The sequence below is a fragment of the Porites lutea genome, chromosome 4, assembly GCF_958299795.1.
Source record: "Porites lutea chromosome 4, jaPorLute2.1, whole genome shotgun sequence".
Taxonomy (NCBI): Eukaryota; Metazoa; Cnidaria; class Anthozoa; order Scleractinia; family Poritidae; genus Porites; species Porites lutea.
The window spans coordinates 31,313,846-31,337,255 of NC_133204.1; the positions used below are offsets into that span (position 1 = coordinate 31,313,846).

General features: G+C 36.0%; 3 protein-coding genes across 4 annotated transcripts in view; 2 read left to right on the top strand and 1 right to left on the bottom strand.

Annotated features, from left to right (window-relative positions):
• LOC140933296 (protein SERAC1-like) overlaps positions 1-23,410 on the top strand; it is a 96,978-nt gene that overhangs the window by 58,290 nt on the left and 15,278 nt on the right. The window contains exons 2-6 of one of the 2 annotated variants that reach the window (XM_073382829.1): positions 13,226-13,317; positions 14,779-14,812; positions 16,053-16,198; positions 16,954-17,061; positions 23,083-23,211. In XM_073382829.1, coding sequence (XP_073238930.1) covers positions 13,305-13,317; positions 14,779-14,812; positions 16,053-16,198; positions 16,954-17,061; positions 23,083-23,211 — 430 coding nt within the window. In that variant the 5' untranslated portion in view covers positions 13,226-13,304. Of the gene's footprint in view, positions 1-13,222; positions 13,318-14,778; positions 14,813-16,052; positions 16,199-16,953; positions 17,062-23,082; positions 23,212-23,410 lie in introns of those variants that run through there. The other variant, XM_073382830.1, reaches the window with a different exon arrangement.
• Positions 758-4,177, top strand: LOC140933294 (band 4.1-like protein 1). Its single transcript, XM_073382827.1, has one exon. The coding sequence runs from the start codon at positions 934-936 to the stop codon at positions 2,185-2,187; it is 1,254 nt and encodes a 417-aa protein (XP_073238928.1). The 5' UTR covers positions 758-933; the 3' UTR covers positions 2,188-4,177.
• On the bottom strand, positions 7,760-13,015 carry LOC140933295 (serine/threonine-protein phosphatase CPPED1-like). Its single transcript, XM_073382828.1, has 2 exons — positions 12,458-13,015; positions 7,760-9,349 (listed from the first exon to the last, which is right to left on the bottom strand). Exons 1-2 carry the CDS (start codon positions 12,906-12,908, stop codon positions 8,904-8,906), a joined length of 897 nt encoding a protein of 298 aa, XP_073238929.1. The 5' UTR covers positions 12,909-13,015; the 3' UTR covers positions 7,760-8,903.

Below are 23,410 nucleotides of genomic sequence, written 5' to 3' on the forward strand. Positions count from 1 at the left end.
AAACGCGTGACAAAATTACAGTGTTTGTATGAGAATCTAATGTCGAATAATTTCCGCAAAAAGGCTGTTCTGAAAAAAATATCAATTGTAAACTAAAGCTACAAAGCAAAGGATTGTCCTAAAAAATTTGGGGGGCGTACCTGTGCCTAAATTTCTCCAGAGGCTTGCTTTAGATTTTCCATATATTTGTCTGTAATTTTCCCGGGACTTTCTTACAGCCAAATGTATAGAAAAATTTAAAAAATGGTTCTAGGTCTTCTAGTGCATGTAACGCCCTTAAAGTTTTTCAGGAGAATCCCTAGGAGTGAAGCTTTAGTTTACAAATCATATTTTTTTCAGAACAGCCGTTTTACGGAAATTATTCGACATTAGATTCTCTTACAAACACTGTAATTTCTCACGCGTTTGCCTACTCGTCAAGATGGCGTCGAAAACCGTGACAAGGTCTATTTGTTATTACGGCCCTCAAGTCATGAAATTGAGCCTTCCCCGGAAATACGGCCACCCCGTTAATACGGCCAATTTTTTTGGCCTATTAGTGACGGTATTAACCAGGTTCCACTGTATTAAATAGATGCTAGACCATTCTTCGCATTGAGATGATAAAAATATAATGAAAGTGATTTTTTTCCAGCCATGTTTCCTTTTTCCGTGTGAGCAAGTGCGCGACATTCGCGCGCGAAAGCTGTCTTGGTAAGTGAACCAATAAGATTGAAGGATCAACGGACTCTACACTCCTGGGAGTAACCCTACTACAGTACACATCTTCCCTTCGATGATATGTAGTTTTGAATCAAGACGCACTATTTGGGAGCAACTTTGCCGTCAAGACTCTTGAAAGTAGAATTCTTGTAAGGAACACAACGTTAATTTTGGAACGTCTTTGCGAAACAGTTTTTTTCGCGGAGTTTCGGTTTCAAATCGTCCATAACCATGCCGTCGACCGTTTTTACTACAAAACCCAAATCGGTTAAATTTGAAGAGAAAAGACAATCAGTGGGTAAGCTTCAATGTCAAGTTGTTCTTTTAGACAATTCGCTTTTCGTGGCGACATTTGAGAGAAAGTCAACAAAAGGACAAGAGCTTTTCGACCGCGTTTGTGAAAAACTGTCGCTGCCGCCAAATGGGAGGAACCACTTCGGTCTGCAATTTGTTGACGGGGTTGATGGAGAACTAACGTGGTTGGATTTCGACAGACAAGTAAGACCACAGCGTAAAAAACCTTACTCCTTTCAATTTGCAGTCAAATTTTATCCGTCTGATGTAAGCAGTGTGCCCAACGAAGTTCTTGACCTTTTGGTTTTACAAATCAAAGATTCCCTGATTCGAGGGAAATTTGTTACCTCCGTCAATGAACACGCTCTCTTGGATGGCTTCTTTGCCCAAGCTATTCTGGGTGATTTTAAACCCAAGATTCACAAACGTGGATACTTAGAGGACTTATTGGGATCATTTTTCGCCCAGCCTAATGGGATAAACTCGGACTATGAAATAAGCGAAGATAAATATGAAACTATGGTTCATACTTCGCATCGTTCGCACAAGGGACTGACTACTTGCGAAGCGAAACTGGGTTTTTTGGAGATCGCCAAAAGTCTTCCCTTCTACGGTATGTCGTTACACCATGGGGCAACGGATAACAACGGGAACGCAGTTCTGTTAGCTATTTGCAACACGGGACTTCTTGTCCTCGCTGTAGACAACTTTGGAATCCCCGGAAATACGATTGAAAACTTCCCTTGGCACGAGATTATCACAATGGTTGATCAGAACAGGAAATTATATGTTGTTGTTTACTCTGAGGAAAGAAAAGATGGAGGGAGTTTTTCCTACAGATTTCACGGTCATTTCGGTCACAAGGCCGCCCATAGAGTAGTCAACGATGCTTTGGAGTATCAGGCGTTTTACTACAAGCCGGAGAAAAAGTTAGTGCGACGAAGCAAGTCCTTTGGAGAGGTCGATTCTCATTTGGTGAATGTCGGGCAGTTTCAGAGGAACGACCGAAAGTACGCAACCACAACAGGGAAGATTCGTAGCCATGGTTCGTTAAAGAAATTCACAGATTCTATTAAGAGAAAGATGCCACGGAGACAGAGAAGTGTAAAGCTGTCAAATTCATCCATCGAGGACAGTCCTGCTTCAAACAGCCAAGATACCAGCACCACAAGTTCAACGACCTATGTGTAAACGTATATTCATAGCGTGACTGAGGTCTTGAATTTACATGTTTTCAACTGCCTTCTTTACGGATGATCGTCGGCCTTGCAAAGTGACAGATTCATTGTACGTTTTGAAGTAGTGCATACAGTCAAAAACGTTTTGCTTCAATCGATACCCACTGTTTTGCACAGTGTGTTGCTAAAGCATTGGTATGAAATATTGATTTAAGATATTTATAGAGACATTTGATTGCTATTATTTTAAATGGAGCTTTATGATAAACTCTCTGCTGCATTTTCTCGATTAATCACCATTTGAGTGGACACTCTTTAATGATCTAAAACCTGGCCTGAACTTGGTGTAATTGGCTCTGACTTGAACCTACACATATAACAGCCTACCACACTAGGGCAGAATATTATTACAACTTGATTGGTAATTTTGTTGCACTGTTGCAAGAGAGCATGAGGCATTGCAGCAGTTGAGGTTGCTTACTCAAACACCTCCTCAAATGAACGTTTTCCAGCATGTAGCAGTAACCATTGTTGGATGCTTGTATAGCTGAAGTAACCATACTTGCGATACCAAAAATGTGGTAAAAAAACTCATTTTAGGAGTTGTTTATCTAGATAATGGTTTCAATGGATGGTTGCCAGGAGTGACTCACTCACTCCACTCAAATGTCCAATTGGCCTTTTCCTTGCAACTTGTTACACCTGTAACATTCCGGAAGTATTTCTAGTGTTCACAGTTTTCTAAGCTTTGCATTAAACCTTGTAAGAGAAAAACAGATTTTCGTTATTCAGTATGTACAGTACAATGTATTCTCAGGGCTGTCAGTAAGATTTCAAGTTGCTGTTGGTAAGCCATTAGAAGGTGGGATCACATCTAGGAAGTCCATTTGGTTCTATTTTCCTTTGGTTTCGTCATGGTTTGTACAATCTTGAAAAGTTCTTGAAATTAAGCATTCATGTTGAAAAGTCCTTGAATTCAGTTAAGGTCCTTGAAAGTACTTGATTTCTTTATTAGGCCATGAAGAGTCCTTGAAATTCACTACCTTGTCTACGCCAGCCACGATTTTCTGTAAAACAAGATTATTTTGCTGAGGAAAATTTGGCTCATCATCGATGTAAGAACCTGTAAAACTCACGGGTAACTTGTACGTAAACAATATTTCATTTCTGTTTCTTGTAATATTTTATTTCTATTCTGTACCTCAGATGAAAATTCAAAGTCATTTTTTGCAAAGTGTTGTGGAAAGTAGTATAAAATGATGTGTACGAACCATGTTCTTATGAATGTAGGTGGGGTTCATGTCAATAAAAGGCCGGGGAAATCCCCAGCCTTAGTATTTCCATCAATAGTAGAATAATAATAATATTAGTATTAAGAGTTTTGCTGTTGGCATGCGTTACGCATAATTTTGATGGAAATCATCCAGGATGGAAATTTCTTTGATATTGATGCTACTTTGTTTCTTGAACTTAACTGACTATTTCTCAAGAGGCGGTCATTTAGCTCTTATTTATATTGTATTTATTTAATTTGTAGAATGTTCTTCCAGTAAATAGATGATGGATTATTTCTATCTGCACAAGGCAGAAGCATATAACCAGGGTTATATACCTCTAATCTTCGTCAATAGGGAGTTAATAGCAGTTACGACAACAACCCAAGGAAAATCTACGTGAAGAAACAAATCTTGCTTTTTCATTTTAATTTTAAATTGTACCTATTTGTTTTTTTTAAGTGTCTGGAGTGCTAAGGTTCACAAAATAACTCTGTATGGAAGAATTTCAAATTTACTGTGAGACATCATGATTGTTAATGGAGAGCACCCTTAGCAGAATGAAACAGAATATTTACGCTTGTGTAAAAGCTTGTTTTGCTTGCCATTCTTATGTAATAAGATTACATTACTTTGTGGTATTGTTACCTGCCATCGTGGTCATGATTGCTAGAAACTCCTTATTGTTTGAACTTGTTGGTAGAATATACATGTAATTTTCTGGTTTTATTATTTTTCTCATTCAATTTAATGCCTGCTAAATTGTGTGTTGTTTTGCACAGTTGTGTTGTAAACACAGTTTCCTTAAACAAGTCATACAGGATGTTTACAATTTACATGTATTACTATGTGCTTTTTATGAAGGCAATTTCAGTATTGCCATTGAACTTTGACATCATGTCTTTGAAAAAATTACCTCAATGTATGTTATGTGGTATTCACATTGAGAAAACGGAAGAGTTGATAACATTATTAAATTATTATTTGAGATTAAATTATTATTTAAGATTATCAAAATTCTAATAAAAAGGACAGGATTTACTAGTGTTTTAACAATGATATCAATCCATATTTTAAATCTACCGTTAGTGAGCTGCAATTTTGTCACGCCATACAAAGAAACCCTTTTTTTGGGGGGGGGGGGGGGTGAGGGTTGTGTGGCTGCCCATAAACAGTGACAGAGACTATAAAATGTATTCACTTACATGTAATACGTCAAAATCCATTCCACAAGGATACACTCATGCGTGTCTGTCAAGGCTGGTCAAGTATAAAAGTAGTAGACCAGCTAATGTACTAAGTAGATGACTAGCTAGCTTATAAGCTGGGCTTGTAAAAACTGGTGGATAGAACACTATCAATCTTTGCCTTGGCATGGGAGTGTTGTCTTGTCCTTAAGGGTGCTTGATCTTGCAGTTGCATAGAAGGAAGTAAGGAAAAGTCTAGAAAGGAGCAACCTACTGCATTACAACTACAAGGCAATTTTTTTTGTAGGTAAGCATCACCACTCATGCAGGAAACGAGAAATACTGTCAAACCCCGCTTCATGGACAGCCGCTTAATATGGACACGTCATTGTTGTCCCTGGGGATTAGCCCTTACATTTTCTCTAAATTCAACCCGCTTTATGCGGACACCCTGTTAATATGCACACTTTTTATGGCCACCTCAGTTTTCACATAACAGGGTTTGACTGTATTACTATTATTTTTTTTGACCTTAGTGAGATTTTACTGTGAAACTCACAAAACCATGAACACCAGAAATATTTATGGAATGTTATTGTGTTGCGAGGAATAAGCCAATAAGAAGCGAGATTAAACTAAACCGCAAACAGCAATGGTAATTAGTTTGTGGTTTTGAGGTTTGCTTGCGTATCCTAAAATTTATCGTGATTGGCCAGTACACAATCAACATTCCTGAAATTTTTCAGGTGTTCACAGTGTTATGAGTTTGACAGTACTAAACTTGCATCCTCTGGACTAGGTTTTTCGGTCCTTGACCAAATGACCTGCAAAGTCTCTTGCAAGCAGATAAGAACAAATCATTTTCACTGACATGTTCCACAGATATGCAATTTCTTGGAACAAAAGAAAGTTTTTACACAAGAAAAGAGTTCAATCCCCATAATCGCCATAATGATCTGATAGATAATTTGACATTAGTTGTCACTGTAGTCGTGGTTATTCAGAGACAGAGGTGCCTTTCTGGTAACAGACTCATTAATTCTCACTCTCTTTTTGTTACTGAAAGCAATAAAACCCTGGGAAGGACAGAGGGGTTAGGGACAGCACTACTGGCATTGTCAGTGAAAAAAGAACGTGTGACAAAGCCCTTAAGAAAGCCTGCATGGAAGGCTACATCACTACCCGATTTTGTCCAGAGTTCCCTTGCTGTAATTCATTCTTATCAACTTTGTCTTAGAAGCAACAGGGAACAAGTCTGGCTTAGTACAGTTTTACAGTAAAAGGGGGTTTAACCATCTGTAAGTGACCACCGCAGAAAGGTGCCTTTTCACAGAGTTCGTTCACATGCTGAACACAATAATACTATCTTGATTGTATGGCATTGCAGAGAAAACAAGAGTCCATTGCAGTTCAAAAAGTTTATTTATACCTAATCTGCTCAAATCTGTGTTTTAAAGACAGCTACCAAAATATCACTAATAACATTCCTAATTAAATATTATAATAATTATTGTAATAGTTATTAGAATAATCAAATTGTGAATTGAATGTTACAAGAACCAGACATCATAAAGGCTGAATAATGAGGTCCATGTACAAAGTGATTTTTTGGCAATTATCTTTGCTGCAATTTTAGCGGCAATTTTGAGGTGATCTTATGTTGAATAATTTCCCAGTTTCTATCAGCGGTTTCTGCAGGAGGGGACTCAAAGGGGACACTATTCTCCAAGGTTCTAGAATTGCAGTAATAATAGCACAAAAAAAATCATTGTTAACATGGAGCCTCTACTCCTGACAGATCTATATGACTAATCACAGTTTTACCCAGTACATGCGTTCATATTTCCACATATTGCTCTCAATAAACAGAAAAAATCAGATAGAAAAAATCAATTCTTTCAGTAGGTCGTTTACCAATCTATTTCTTTACTGATTTTGTTGACAGATTGAAAAGTTAGTAGAGTGAAATGGAAACTGCATGCAGTGGGTACTTGCTGAGATCTTTGCCAGCCTTTCAGGTGTGATTGGAGACTTTGATTGGGTGTATTTCATGTTATACTATAAGTTGTTGGAAATAACCTTTGTTACAGGTAAATTCATCCTTGGAGACCCAGGGGCAGTCAGTCGGGTCGGGTGTAAAAGGTGCATCTCGAGGATGAGGTAAATTACAATGTATGAGAAATATACTACAAAATTTGCCAATGAATCCTAATTGTATAATATTCAAATAATGTACAGCGCACATTTTTTTATACAAAGCCGTCAATGACTTCTTGTGGAATGTGAGATCTTTTCTGGCACATTTCCTTGCATTTGCTAGTGAAACAAGGCAAGGAGCATTTGCCAATACTCCATGAGTCAATTATGGCATGAGTGCTGTGTATTTGTTTTTATATTTTAAAATGAAACTAGGAATAATTTTGTTGAGGTCCACTTTCCTTCAGCTGTAAAATCCTTTAGGCCAAAAAACAAGCAAACAAACGGAAAAAAAAAGAAAAATTGTTATGAGAAATTTTCAACTTAATTTCTACAAAAGCTGAATAAAGATAACAACAGAAACAAAACAAAGCAACGAAGGTAACTTAATCTTTTTAAATCTAAGTTGAAAACTTTTCTTTTTAAAAAGGTATAATGACATTTAGTTTCATCATATTTGTTTTTGTTTTCTTTCCTTTTTAAGATGTATAATTATGCTATAAATTTCCCAATATGTACAGTAGGGTTATATGAAAGCTTGTGATTAATGATATTCTTATGTCCTTTTTTCATTGTAAAGCGCTTAGAACAGTGATATATAAGCGCTATATAAATTCCATTGTTATTATTATTATTATTATTAACTAAAAACAACAATTTATGAGGTCAGTAAAACTGAGTATAGATAAGAATGGTTGGTTTTCGAACTATGCAAATAGTAGCAATAAAAAAATGTAGGACAGGCTTCTGCCTAGATTTTTACATCACATTGTACACAATAAAGTGAAATAATTATTGCGCAGAACGTTTTGTTGAAGATATATCAGATGTACACATTTCCATTCCTGCATACGATTTCATCAGTAATACACAATCCATAACCACAAAATATACATGTACATGTACTAACTACATGTATGCAATGGTATAATTATACAACCATTATAATTTATTGAAAAAGATTGCTGACTACAGTCATGTATCGTAAAATTTGTTACGCAGTATGCTGAGAAAACAGTGACATTTAATAAGTCCACTTTCCAGGATCATTAATTTATGCCTGTATAAATCAAATCTTTACCCTAAATCCAATATACTCTGTCAATAATATAATGACAATATCAAGGTAACAACTTGAGGACATCTCTGATTAGACTGTCCCAAGATATGAGGAAATTCATGCAAAAATAATAGAAATAAATAATGTGGCAAAATCAAAGCTGATTTCATGTATTTAAGATTATGGCCCATTAAGCATCAAGCACATAAAATAATATAATGTCATAAAAAAAAACAGGTATGTAATGTTATGCTGATGAAGAGTGAAACAATAGCAAATTATTTTAGTTAGTAAATAATAATTTTAAAAATATTACTGTAAAAAAAAAAAACATTTTGAAATCACAAACTCTTGTATAACAAGACCTTAGTTGTGATTACAGTCATTCTAATTTATTGAGTGTAAGCCTGCCCTTTAGCCATGGCAGTGACAACATCTATGCTGTACATAATTATAATTTTTTTTCTCAAATCAAAGTAAATAAATAACCCAATAAATCTAAGTTAGAATACTACATTTAAGTATACCTGGCTACACCGTACATGGCCATCACCTGTTACACGTATGAGAACGAAAATCAGCCACTAGTGATTGCAGCCTAATTTTTTAATTAATTTACGGATCCGGCTTTGATACCAACAAAAAATTTATCACTGGAACTTTATACAGATGTACCATGTACCATTAAGCAATATATTTAGTATACCAAACTACAGATGACTATGATGTTTATCACCTGTTATAAATTTGTATTAAATTCAATCTTGTGCACATTTTATGCATATGTTATTAATATGAACTGGACAACATCAAGATGTTTTCTGAACTATAAAAGCTGCTTCTGGTGACAGGAAAACTACCTGTACAGTGAACCTTCAGTTATTGTGCAGGTTGTGTCCATGGTGATTACCATGTGAAAGGATGATGACTTGTTCCAGGTCTAGTCACTTTCTCCACAGATAGTATGTTATCAAAATCCTTCTCGACACAGAGCATTATCTATTTTTTTGTTTCACAAAGTTACACTGGTGGGAACACTGTCCAGCTCATAATATTCATGAGTTATTTTATCCATCGTGACACATACAATCCTCATCCCTGAGTCTTTATCATTGTTAATTTGCTGGCCGATAGCGCTTGTGACAACCATTTCCAAACCTTCGTCAAAACCTCCAGCATTTCTGTGATAATGACCAGCAAAGACATACTTAATACCAGCACTCTTTATCTTTGAAAGCATCTCTTTACGCACATTTGTCTCAATATTGAAGTAATCATCACTTTCATCTCGGTTGGCATAGAACCAAGGAATGTGTTGAAAAATGACAATGTGCTTTGCTCTGCAGCTTGATGCAAACAAAAGCTGTTCATCTAACCATTGATCTTGTTCCTGCTTGTGTTCCACCACCTGGCTGGCATCTTTATAAAACTGACTATTGAGTACAAGAAAGAAAACACCTGTGAAAAACAATAATTATGATGTAGTGTGAATGAGTGAACCAAAAAAAAATTGGTATTCACAGTGGATGAACTAATACTTCGAGAATATGGATTATTGAGTTTAGATTTAATCATATTATTTGTCAGATGAGTAATTTTTCATGCTATACAATGTTCATCTCTGTACTCCAGAGATGAACCAATAGAAAAATTCATCTGGGTCACTAACAATCCTTACCATTTGTAAGCTGGCCAGACCAGTCCAATAAAAAAAAAAGAATAATTTATTCCACCATTAATCGCGACTATCAGGCTAGATTGGTCTACTCCTAAATAGCATTCGAGGCACTGATGGGTTTTAGTGAAATTTTGAAGAAAAGATTCAATATACTTCATTAAATAATATTATATCATTCAACTTCCCAACCACAAGAGAATTAATTAAGCGCCTGCCCCCAGGCCCCTTCCTCTACAGTCACTTAAAGTTTTACGGTCAAACCAAAAAATAAAAATTTGTGTTTTTAAAAATAATACCGGATTTTCGCTAAAATTTCAAGTTGCCCAGTTTAGGCAATTAGCAGGAGGAGAATTGTACAGCTAGAAAGTTCTCTTGGTTCCATTTTCCTTTTGTTTCCTATAAGAATAGCTGAGGTTCACACTCATAGTAGCCAGGGAAAATCCCTGCCCATGGGCTCTTAGTGACAGCCCTGTAATATGAGCAATCCCCATACACTGTAATTATTAACGCAATAGAAAGCGTTTTACATGTTTACATACGGTATTTCCTCAAATAATAGCCGGGGGTGATTGTTTCTTTTTTTGCACAAAAAGGAGGTGATTATTCGAGGGAAGGCAATCATTCGAGGGAGGTTATTATTTCAAATATTGCTCACTGGAAAATGTGCCCTAAATATCTATTATATATTTTTATTTTCCCATTAAATCAAAAAAATAATCTCATCAAATAAATTGAACATGGGCTTTTCAAGACAGTATTCCAAATTTAGTTCCTTGATTAATTTTCAGAGCTTGATCACCACTGATCTTTCTGGATCACATTGCACTGCTTCAACTTGACAAGGAGCGAGGTCATAAAAGGAAGAGAAGAGATGGCAAGAGGGGCTTACTTGTGGAAGGTGATCATTTCAAATATTTCTGTCAAAGGGAGGAAATTAATCGAGGGATGGCTATCATTCGAGGAAACACGGTAGCCTGATATAAACACGAGAGGGATTGGGAGAATTCGAAACAGCTTTGCAAACCTGAGACGAAGTTGAGGGTTGGCATAACTGCGAGAATTCTCCCAACCCCTGGAGTGTTTATTTCAGGCTATGCAAACAGAAAAAAAAGTTTCCTATTGCTTTTATAAAATAACTTTCCCGAGAAAAAACGCAAAATTCTTTGTTACTGCACTGATTAAAAGAGAAATTCTTACCAGTTGCAAAGTCTTGTACACAAAGTCATGGATGCATAATCAGTTATTGTTTTGCAAGAAGATGCTTTCCAAAATACAGATTTTCCTTGATTAAAATGTCAGCTTAAGCGAAAACAAATTGACACAGCTTGTTTGTAAAGATTTTTCAAGTTTCAGCCAACAAAGGAATGGGTAAATAAAGTAAACTTGTTGAGTTTTGAACTCAAAAACTTTTTAAAATTTGTGCTTCTGTGATAAGCATGGAAAAAGCAAAACATCTTGGAGTCAAAACCATGTTTACATACTCTCATGCAAACATTCTTCTCGGCCAATCAGAGTGTGTGTACTATCTTAGTGATTCTATAAAATTTGAATAATATCACTCAAATCCTGATGTCAAACACTCATATTTCCCACCCATCCAAAACAGGAATAAATTAGAGTACTGTAACTCTACGCTGATCGTTTCTCATTTCTTTATACTTGCATTTAATTTTGCTAAACTGAATAAGACCCTCTCTTTGCTTAGATGTAGTCCTGTCTCCCCCTACATTGTAAAAGGTGCTTGATTAAAAGCTAAAAACAATAATAATAAAAAGCCCTTGCAGTTGGTGGGATAGGTTTTAAGAGAGGATCATTTTTCTGATTTACATTCTTTGTTGTTTTGTTTTTCTGTATTTTGTCCGACAGTATACAGCCTAGACAGCATTCCATTAATTTAACAAAGTAAAAACATTTCCCATCAATTAATTTTTAGGTTGTAAGACTCTTATTATTAACATTTATAGTGTAAAATGATACTTACAGCTGCTAGACTAGGGCAAGTCATACAAATCATAATATAGGTGTGCTTCACCAAAGGCATTTACATTTACCAAACATTTGGGGGGGGAGGTGGGGGGGGAGCAGGAAGGACTGAGAAAGATATGCCAGCAATCAATCCCATCTGAAATTCTAAATTAAAATAATTTTGAATCGACTGAAAATGTTACGAAATGCTTTAGAACATATTTGTATTATACCTGTAGCACATACAATACTATACATGCAAGGCAAATATTTTCATTCCAGATTCCACCTGGTATTTAAGAACAGGAAAGCTTAAAACTTCCGGCTTTTCCTTAATATTAGGCGAACTCCCATCAGCACGAAATGTATTGAGGGTCACCCTTAAAACCTGGTTAAAACACTCGACATTGTTTATATTCTTTTTTTCCAAAATTTATCAAGCCCTTTGAAAAATAAGCAATCATCAACAGATTGGGCTAGCAGAAATAAAAGTAGGCAACAAATTCTTGCCATGTTAAGCTTCACGAAAACGCAACGTTAATAAGCTGACAAAGCGAACGAAAGCAAAAAGAAACAACAACCAGCAACTGGCATTATTATTATAAAACACCTCTTACACTTAAGCTTAAAAGAAAAAAGAAGACTACAAAAATGTTAAGGAAAGAACCCAGATGTTATTCAAAACACGACAGATTTAGCATTCTCCGGGAAAGAAAATTAAAATTCCATTGCCCTGTCAAAAGAACGTTGAAATGAATAAAAAAGGTTGTGAAATGCAATTGACCACGATAGAGTGAGTACAACCTCTAATTGACAAAAATATATTGCTTGTCCCCTCCTTGCGGAAAAAAAGCAGGTAAAATTAATTTGTTAACATTTTATTGTAAATTGTACCTTTCCTAATCAAATGTAAAAAAGTTTACCTCCAACCCAAAAGGAGTAAAAGTCATCCCCAAAATTACTCCTGTACTTTTGCAGAGATGTTTGTGTTGGTGAATCGCCAACGTCGTGGTTCCCACAAACACAGATCAGGGGTATATTCGGGTCGAGCTCATTAAAGATCTTCTTAAAATCTGCAACTTGTGGATCGTTGAATTTTTCCCAGGGAAAAGCGTTCACGAGATCGCCGCAAACAACAAAGAACCTCGGTTTTGGTGACAGCTTGTTTACAGCAGCGATCGCTTTGCGCGTAAGGACGATTTCCTTTTCCCAATTTTGCTCTTCAAGTGGAACACCATTCCACGAATCTATAAGGCCAAATTGTGTATCTGAAGCATGGATAAAGCAGAAAGATCTTTTCCACTCTCCTTCTTTTTCGTAAGTGAAACCGGGGTATTTTTTGTCAACGGCTTTTGTAAGCGCGTTTTCCGCCATTTTTGTTGTCCAACACCTGCTCTTCCACGCAGCAAGAGATCTGGAACTAGACTACAAAAGAACTTCCTGTCCGGAAGTTCTTGATTGATTTTTGTTTAAATGAATTTTCGTTGTCTAACTATCAAAATATGCATATGAAATTGCTTTTAGTTGTATTTCTTCCTTTTTCCTAAAACGAAAATGTCAAAAATAAACAATGACGAGTAGAGAGAGTAGCGTGACAGGAGAGACCGAGGACTGGGACAAAGTGGCGGCTCGCTACGAGCAACGCCTGTTTGTTTTGATGCGAAGTTTGAATGGCGAGTTCTTAACAACTACAATTTAGACGTTTGTGTCGGTTTATTACTTCTTTCACTGGGCAAAAGGACCTCGAAGAAACGATGATTTGACTACATTATGTCATGGAGAGGTATTCTTTTATCTGCGTGCTCTTTAATTTGATTCATGTAGTCTTCAGAGTGGGACTTAGATTCACTGAAGACAAAGTTACGTGTAACAATTCCATACCTTTTTGTAAGATTGATTATAGTGTTACTGGTAGAATTTGGCTTTAAGTCTTATCCTTTCTTAGAAATATGTTCAAACTTTTACACAACAGCCACCATCGGCCTTTGTGTTAGAGTGTTTAGAGACTGCCGGTATAAATTTTTTTGAGTCTAATGAAAGAATTGAATTCTTAAAGATCGACGCTTTAATGTCTGCTGAGTGGAGATTGTATAGGCACTGTCATTAACTTTTGCCTTGGGTTGTGAAGGTCATCAATCCTAACAATTGAGCTAAGTTTCAGCCGACGAAGGAATGGGTAAATAAAATAAACTTGTCAAGTTTTGAACTAAAAAACTTTTTCAAATTCGTGCTTCCTGATTAGCGCGCAAAAAACAAAACATCTTTACGTCACAACTATGTTTACATACTCTAATTTGTGTTAGAGTGTTTAGAGACTGCCGGTATAAAATTTTTTGAGTCTTAAATGAAAGAATTGAATTCTTAAAGATTGAAGAGAGAGATTGTATTGGCACTGTTATTAACTTTTGCCTTGGGTTGTGAAAGTCATCAATCCTAAAAGTTGAGCTAATACGTATGTACTGACCAAAAACAATTTTAAATCATGACCTTCAACCTTGGCGTGACAGAATTTTGGCAGCCAAACATGTCTTGTTTGCATCATGTTTAAATGTGAACTTCTTGGATGGGTCCTCCAAGCTTAGAATGATGAAAACTATGGTACTTTGCTGTTAAGTAGTCAGGGGGAGGGGGAGGTTTTTAAAAGTACAAAGTATGTATGTTGGGCTGGTGTACAGACAAGATTTGAGCCATTTGCCTATTTTTTTGGGTAAGTACATGTAATTTTCAATAAGAAAAGACACTTCATAATCCCACATGTATATATTATAATCCACAGGCTCTATTAGGCCATCCTCTTTTTTCTCCCTGTTTAGAGTTGTCCAACCGACCCAAATTTTTGGCATTTTGAAAAAAAAAAGAAGTAACGACATAGTTAAACCATTTTTCACTTGAAATAATTATTTTCATCTGAACAATGAACATAGCAACAGTGTAGAGAAAAACAGGAACAAAAACAGGAACATTTTTTTACAGTATATTGTGCATTTTGTTAATCCAAATGTGTAAATGTTAAATTTTAACGTCATCCTGGGGTACCAGGACCTCCTAATCCGAGACTTCTTGTGATTTTTTTAAAGGTTTTTTTTGTTTTCAATCCGACCGACCGACACAATTTCAGGAAACACATGTGGCGTTAAGCAAAAAAAAGAGGATGGCCTTAGCAACTGTCTGTAAAAATGTAGCTAGCTGTTTTTCAATTAATTTTCAATTGTTATAGTAATGGTATGGCTTTTTTCTCTCAAAGGTCCTCTTCAGCTTTGTGCATCCATTCTTGCAGGGTGGGTAAATTGTTTTAAGAACTCACTGGAAATGCATAATTGTAGTTGGTGGTTATTTCAGCCTCCTGTATAGATTTCGTTTTGAATGATACCAGTTGACAAAAGGGTGTTTCCATTGGTGGCAATTGCAACAGTCCAAATTGGGTAAAGAGGTTGAAAAAACATTCCTTGAAAATTATCTGTTTAATAAAGTTGAGCCTCCGGGGTAGGTGCTGGTAGGTTTTTTTGGTTAGTTTTTATATAGCACACAGTGGGAACATACATGTACCTCCTATCCTTTTGTCCCCTTGTGCATCTGTGTCCTCGAAATAAGTCTCCTTTCGCCCTAACAAAACCTATGTCTTCTACACAGGCTAAATGAACAATTTATTTCATTTTTGAAGATTTTACTTTCTACTACACCCAAAGCTGGAAATAATGGTTGCTCATTAACCAACATCTGACTAAAAGTGGCTTATGTCCAATAAAATCTGAACTGTGGTCAGACATGCTGTCAGGAAAAAGTTGATACTGAAGACTAGCATTTTGCAGGTTGTGAAAAAAATCTAGTATGTTTAAGAGCACATTTTGAATTGACATGCCAACAGAATAGCATATTGCTGCAGTGAATAAGTAGACGTCGGAGTCTTCCTGAAAATACCCTGCCTACTGTGCCCAATATTATTTGTTAAAGGTGCAAAATGCATCAAATTCAAACCACCTTTTTTACCAATGTCTGTGATGACTTAGCTGAACCTTTAGACCTTTCAGGTAAGAAAATAAGTTATACACCTGTAGCTCTGATATCATGTCCACCTCCGACACTCACTATGTGTTCAAAACCATCATGACAAAGGAAGACTGGCATCAGATTATTGATGCAGTGCACTGTAGTAGTTAAAAAAAAAAAACGAGCAGGGATGTCTGTAAGAGCTGTGGGCTGCCAGCTACTTTCACTGGTTGAAAAATATCTCAGCACCAGCTCAAATTGCTCTGGAAAAAAAAGACATGGGATGGCGCAGTTGAGCAAAAAAGACAGCTTGACTAATAAAGAAGCCTGTTTAGCTTTTCCTAAGCTAAATACATGAGGTTAATTTCTTGTGTCTCATTTTGGGTGCTTTGAGTCAGTCGTTTGCCTCTGATCCATTGGAATTTACAATTTCCTTCTGTAAGGTAGAAAACTAAGAATATAATATTTCAGTTTTAAATATTTCATGGGACCATGCATGAACATGCTCATCAATCTTCTTTCTTTTAACAGTGCTGGTTTTATGACATGGGAAATTGCTCATAATATTGACAGTCTTCTAGTTAAAGATGAGAAGAGAATTGGTGTAGCAGGCTTTGATTTGACTGTGAATGCAAATGAAGAGGACAGCAACCCTGATCTGGCTGAGTGTGTGAAAGGTTTACAGTTTAAATTGTTGAATTGATCATAAATAAATATTTACGATAATACTGAAGCAACAAAACGAGAATATGAAACAATGTTAATGAAAAAAAGAGCTCCTTGCATTAACCTAGAAAAAACCTTCAGATTGAAATTTATGACTCAGTTTTATAAGTTGTTTGGTTACATAACATCTGGGGGTGAGGACCTTTTTCTTTATAGTATGTAGGGACTCACTACTGATAAAGTGAGTTTCAAGCAAAATGTATTGATGGATATCCCAGATATAAAATAGGGTGATCCCAGAAGTTTTAAAATCATTTCTTTCTTTCAAGGCTAAACTCAGCAACATTGTCAAGAGTTAAAAAATAAAAGCAGTCAAAATCGTTGTGCCATTCCGTCAAATGAAACTTCAAACTTCAGTTGTTATTTATGACATCCAGGATATTTTCCCCAGCATTCTAAGCTTGCTAATATCAAAGTTTGTGGACAGCTGTTGGCTTACACTGTAGGATGCTATCCTCATAATAATATTATTTGTGAGCCAGATTGTTAAATGGATGGTTTACCAGTTTTTGTATAACACAACACCCTTAATAGTGTCAACCTGTGTGGTAAGCATTCAAAAAGGAAAGGAGGATTATTATAGTGTGCAAAAATGTTATTTAGCCCCTCTGGTTTTCATGCACCTGAATTTCTCTTTTCTCTTTTCTAATGCCTATTACATGTTGCATTAAAAAGGCTTTTCATAAGAGCCTTTAATTATTTTTAGTGCCATGGCTGGATGAAGTTTGGGAATTTTCACATGCAGGTGAATGGCAGAAAATATTCTGGTCAAACATACAAATACCAAGTGAACTGATTGCTCAATTCTCAAAAGGTGTGAAAATAGATATTAACATTAGTTACACTTAGTACATGGAGGATTGGGAGGATCTCACATGCTTCTAGATTATTGTGTAGTCTTTGGAAGATAGGTCTCTTTAAATTCTAACTTTCTTGAGAAAATTGACAAAATAAGGAGTATCTTAGATAATTGGTCGGCTAGAAGACTGACCTTCTTGGGTAAAATTACAATCATAAAAACTCTAGCCGTATCACAAATCGTCTACATATTGTCATCTCTTCCTATACCTCCTGACATACTCGAGACAATCAACTCTGTATTGTAAGATTTCCTGTGGGATGGTTATAACGGCGATAAAATCAAAAGGACGACAATGATAAATAATTACGCGAAAGGAGGACTTAAGATGTTAGATATTCAAAGCTTTAAAGAATCCTTGAAAATGAAATGGATCTAAGTGTCAACGGCAAAATCTCTTGGAGTGCATATTGACCAAAACTTAAGCTGGGAATGCCACATACAGAGTATTTGTAAAAAGATTGCTTCTGCTTTGGGTGCAATTAAAAGAATACAACATCTTATTCCTTTTAATGTATTAACTAATGTTTACGACAGTTTAATTCAACCGCATTTTTTCAAGATTACTGTAATGTCGTATGGAGCAACTGCGGCATTGGTCTTTCCGATAAGCTGCAGAGGCTCCAAAATCGTGCAGCCCGTATTCTAATGTCCGCTAATTCTGATTGTAATGTGGACGATTTGTTCCTGGCACTGGGTTGGCGTAAGCTTAAACACCAAAGACAAGTATCGACGGCTATTATGATGACTGTATAAAACCGTACATGGGATGACTCCCGACTATCTAACGTCTAAATTTGTATCTCGTGACGAAATAACTTCTTATCGATTGAGGAATACTGAAAATAAGGACTAATTATTAGTCCTTCCACTGCCCCGTACCAATTATTTAAAGAAAAGTTTCTCCTATAGCGGAGCTAAGCTGTGGAACAGCCTATCCCATGATTTAAGATCTGCAGATTCTTTACATGATTTTAAATGCAAACTGTGTCGCAACAGTTTTGAATGAGATCATACATTAATACAGTTTTACACGGCATCCTTGAAAAGCAGCTTTTATTTGTAAATAGCTAGGTAGTTAAAATTTTATGAATATATTGTTAATCAGAGTTAGTTTAGTTAGGTATAATAGTTCTTAGATTTTTTGTACATGCTGAAGGAATTTTAACAGTGTTTAAATAAAGTTATCTATCTATCTATCTATCTATCTATCTATCTATCTATCTATCTATCTATCTATCTATCTATCTAAATGAAGAAAATAAAGGGAAGTGGAAACTTTTTTGGACCATTACTTAAGGGAGTACAGAGGAAAACTATTGTTCCGAAGCAATTTGAAACAGCAAGATTCTACACTGCTCAATGTCAAGGACCCTTTCTTTAAAGAAATCATACAGTACTGGACAAAATTTAATTACAAAGACAATAACCTCGATTTTGCCTCCACATATATATGGTACGACTTTCACATTAGAATTGAAAATCGTCCATTCTTCTACAGATCATGGTTGAGCGCGGGGATAAAGGGGATTAGAGATCTGTTAGATAATGACCAGAATTTTCTAAGCTATAAAGCTTTCATAGATAAATATAGCATCAAAACCAACTATCTCGAATATCACAAAGTGATATCTGCTTTACCACATTACAAGAAAGTACACTCTACAGCTTATCATGACCCAAGTCAGAAGGATCCAGTTGATACCTTTCTGTCTCACACCAAAGTTTCCAAGAAAATTTATGAATGTCTAATGATCGAAAAAGCTTCTATACCACCAAGAAGTCAGGGAAAGTGGTTGGAAGACAGAGACATACATTGTAATCTTAGTATAATAGTAAACTGGGAAAATACGTACTGCCTATCATTTATCTTCAGTGTGCAAGAGAGTCAAAGCTTAGAGCGTTCCAATTTAAATTCCTTCACAGAAAAATAGCCACAAATGACTTTCTTTACAAAATAAGTATAATCTAACATATCACATAAACATAACATAACATAACATATAAACATAACATAACATATATCATATCATTTCATTTCATTTCATTTCATTTCATTTCATAACATAACATAACATAACATAACATATAATTACATTACATTACATTACATTACTTACATAACATAACATAACTTAACATAACGTAACATAACATAACATAACATATCATATCATATCATTTCATTTCATTTCATTTCATAACATAACATATCATAACGTACATTACTTACAGTACATAACATTACATAACATAACATAACATAACATAACATAACAGAACATATCATATCATATCATATCATATCATTATCATTTCATTTCATTTCATTTCATGACATGACATAACATAAAATTACCATTTGAAAAAAAAAACCAGATTATTGTGTAGTTCCAGAAAATATCCATACTCCCCCAACAGAAGGGATTGGAAATTCCTGAGGGGTGGGGGGCTCTCAAAGGCCCAAAATCTTAAATTAATTTATGAAACATGATTGGAATTTCCAGAGAGGTGGGTCGGCGGGGGGGGGGGGGGGGGGGGGGGTGTAAGGAAGAATCCCTTCTGTGGGGAAGGTATGGATATTTTTTGAGACTGCATTGTAATATTTGAAGAAAGATACTTAATTTGTTGCATGAGGAATTTGTTTTCCTTAAGTAACCATTATGAATATTATGGTCAGGCAATGTGAGGCCAGCGCATGGAACTAAGAAGTATTGGGGTGACAAAGTCTGTAGGTCCTATTGCTTGCCAAGTGATAGGATTACATTACTGTATTCTTGGTTCCAGATGTCTCACAAGCTGCCGGCAAAATCCAAACTGGTTGCCAAGGAAAACACATTTCATGAATCAATAAAGCGCAATCAGTAAATCTTTATGTTGAATATTAGATAATTTAATTTGATTTGAGAACCTCTGTGGTTAGGCACAGTACTGTGCTTATTAGAATCCCAAGTAATGCATTGTACGTACCGGGATATCTTTTATTTTTATTTCACCATGATAATGTTTTTTTTTTTTTTTTTTTTTTTTTTTTTTTTTTTTATTTGCTTTACTTAACCCAATAATTACAATATTGAACACTGCTAACACTGCTTACATTATTTACAACATTCATACCATACTTACAATACTGACAATACTTATTGCTAACATTGCTAACAATACTACTGTTTTCAAACATTATTACATTTCGTATGCTTCAAGTACACAGTTGCATCGGAAGAAACTTATTTAAGGATAGTTGGCGTTATTGAGGCAGGATAAGCTACGGATGAAAGACATAGAGAATATCAGGGGGCGTTGGGAATAGCGCCATGGTAGAAACGATAGTTTCTACGTGATGTCGTGTAGGAATGACCATTGTTTGGGCAGAACATTGTTTGCTTCTGCTTGTGCTTGTATGTTGTAAATTGTCTTTAGGTGTTTGAGAAATCCTTGCAATAGAGGTATAGCTTCTTTTGTTTTGCAGAGCCAGATATAGTGCCTGGCAATAAGAAAACAAAAGTTGATCTGGCGTTGAAGTTTAGAAGAGTCTGATCTCAGGCCTAGTGAAACAGTCATGTCTGCAGAGTAACTATCGGGAATAATTTGGCAAAGTTTTAATCGCGTTATGATGCTCTCCCAGAAGAGCGCCGTTTTGGGGCAGGACCAGAAAAGGTGTACGAGTTTTTCTGGTTCTTTTTTACAAAAGGAGCAGTTGGAGTTTTCTTTTACTCTTATCTTAGTTAAGAAAGCGTTTGTTGGTATTCTTCTGTGCAGCAATTTAAATTGAAATTCCCTGAGTTTTATGCTTTTTGTGATTTTATGAGCTAGCTGGTAGGTCGCACCCCACGTTATTTCGTTTTGACCTAAGTTGCAGTCTTGATTCCATTTTTGCTGGCTTGTAGTAGGGGGGGCACTTTTCTTTGTAATTAATTTGTCATACACCAACTTGCTTGCTTTTTGGGCTTTCATTAGTTTTGTCGAAAAGCTTTCGTAACTATTACCTTCGTTTGTGTGGTCACCTTGGTTGAATGTGTTGCATAGCTTTTTAAGAGCAGAAATTATTCCTTTTTTGTCATTTTCGATGTTAAGAACAAGGTTGAAGTCACCGCCAATTATTATGTCTTCACAATTAAAATTTAAAAGATGATCGTAAAAGTTTTGAAAGAATGAAGGTTTATCCTCGTTGGGAGCATAGATGTTAGCGAGGGTCAAAAGCTTTTCGTTAGCTTTTAAGTCACAGATAATAAATCTCCCTGCAGGGTCGGTGTAAAGTCTTTGGAGCTGAAGGTTAAAATTATTGTTAAAAAGAATACATACCCCTGCTTTGTTGCTTTCAAAAGAGGTGAAGTAAGCTTGATAGCCCCATTCTGCTTTCCACAAGTGATTTGTTTTTTCTATACAGTGTACTTCTTGGAGCATGCATATTGATGGCCTTTTGGCGCGAAGCCAATTAAATACTTCTCTTCTTTTAGCGTCATCCCTAAGTCCCCTGACATTCAATGAAGTTATTTTCAAAGTCACGATTTGTTCAAGTCTTTTGTAATAAACGTTGTCTCGACGGGAAAAAAACATGTGCGCCTCAATAAAGGATTTGCATTCTTTCTATTAGGTGTAAAATGATTGATGCAAAAGGTACTCGATATTTTAAACAAATAATGAAGACTAAAACGTGCATATAATATTAGACTGAAGCAAATGATCACAAAAGGTAAATTAAACAAAATAACACTTTGAATAAATAAAAAAGAGTAGCGCAAAAACAAAGAACAGAGCATAGACAAATTTGTAGTTAGTAAAATTAAATTACTTTGGCAGCGAGAAATTTGAATGGTTGATAAGACGTCCCTCTCCAGACTTAACGTAGATTATTTTGCCTGTTCAGTTTATAATTGATCTAAGTCCTCTTCGGAAAAAATTCTAACAGGGGAGCCATAGGGTGATGTCTTAACAAAAATCTTACCATCCAAAGACCAAACACTGAGTAGAGTACCCTCTTGTCTTCTCTTGTTCGCTTCTTTCATGATTCTACGCCTATAAGCCGTGAGGTTCTCGTTTATAAAAATACGTTGTCGTTCCTGTGCATTTGAAGGGTAGCTGGGAAATAGATCTTTGATTTTGACATCCTTTAGTTTGGTGCGTTCTTTGTAAAGTTTCGATTTCACTTTATGATTGCAAAATTTCACTATAATGGATTTGCCCCGATTCAGCTTGTGTGAAATCTCTATTTCTTCAGGCTCTATGGTGATATTTAGGGCTTCAGCAACCTTGATGACCGCGGCCTCCGTACTGGGATACGCATCTTCTGGAATTCCATGGATTTCCAGCGAGTTCTTTCGAGTGTATTGTTCCAAATCATCATGGTGTTCCCACAGTCGATCGGATTCTTCTTTTTGCTTTCCTAGATTCTCCTTTGTTGTTTTAAGCTCGTTCCTTGTTGAGGCTAGCATGTGTTTTAATTCTTTGTATTCGTCCTTGGTCTTTTGCAAGGACTCTTTCAAATCTTTAAGCTCCTTCTCGTAGAAGTTGGCAGATTCTTTTAATTCTTCGATTTCCTTCTTCAGCGTTCGATTTTCGCTAAGAACTGCAGCTATTTGGATTTGTATGTCGACCAGTAGAGCCTTGATTTCAAGAAGGCTAGGCTCTTCTTGTTCCTTGCCCGCTTCAATCGGTTCTTCAACATCAATGTTTTCCTCGGCCGCCATGTTGGATTTCTTCGGATTTCTTGGTTCGTCTTCGGTTGAGCCACGATCACCTCTTTTATTCTTTCTGGGAGGCATTTACATTGAAGAAGGTAGATTACATCGTCAGGGAGCCAGATAGTGTATTTTCATAGGAGTAGGTGCCAGAGAGGGGTCATCTTTGGCAATGTTAGGCAGACACGATGAATACACGTCCGACCGCTGCGATTTCCCGCCAAAAGTTCCACCATGATAATGTTTTGCAATGTATTTACTTATTGCAACATAATATTTTTATGTTTATTTTCATCAGCTCTCTCATCTCCACTGGCATTTAGCCTGTCAGCACCCCAGAAGTTCCTAAGTTTCCTTCAAGATTTTGATAGTGAGGACGTTCGGATAATTGGGACTCAAATCCTGGCATCACTCAAGATCAATGATGGTGTGTTGTAAAGTGTTAATAATATTACAGTTGATTTTGTTGTTGTTGTTGTTTTTTGTAGTTGTTTTTTTTTGTTTTTGTCTTTGTTCCTTAAAAAGCCAAGTTTTTTTTTATAACTGTAGGATGAAAGAATATTAATGCTAAATTGGGTCCGGACTACAACAGAGGTCAAAATAACTTGGGACACTGTATAAAAACC

Excerpts from the sequence above, each read along its gene's own strand:
- LOC140933294 (XM_073382827.1), top strand. The coding sequence starts at position 934 with ATGCCGTCGACCGTTTTTACTACAAAACCCAAATCGGTTAAATTTGAA.
- LOC140933295 (XM_073382828.1), bottom strand. The coding sequence starts at position 12,908 with ATGGCGGAAAACGCGCTTACAAAAGCCGTTGACAAAAAATACCCCGGT. Across the intron at positions 9,350-12,457 it reads TTACTCCTTTTGGGTTGGAG|GTGTTTTCTTTCTTGTACTC; the intron begins GTAAACTTTTTT and ends TGTTTTTCACAG.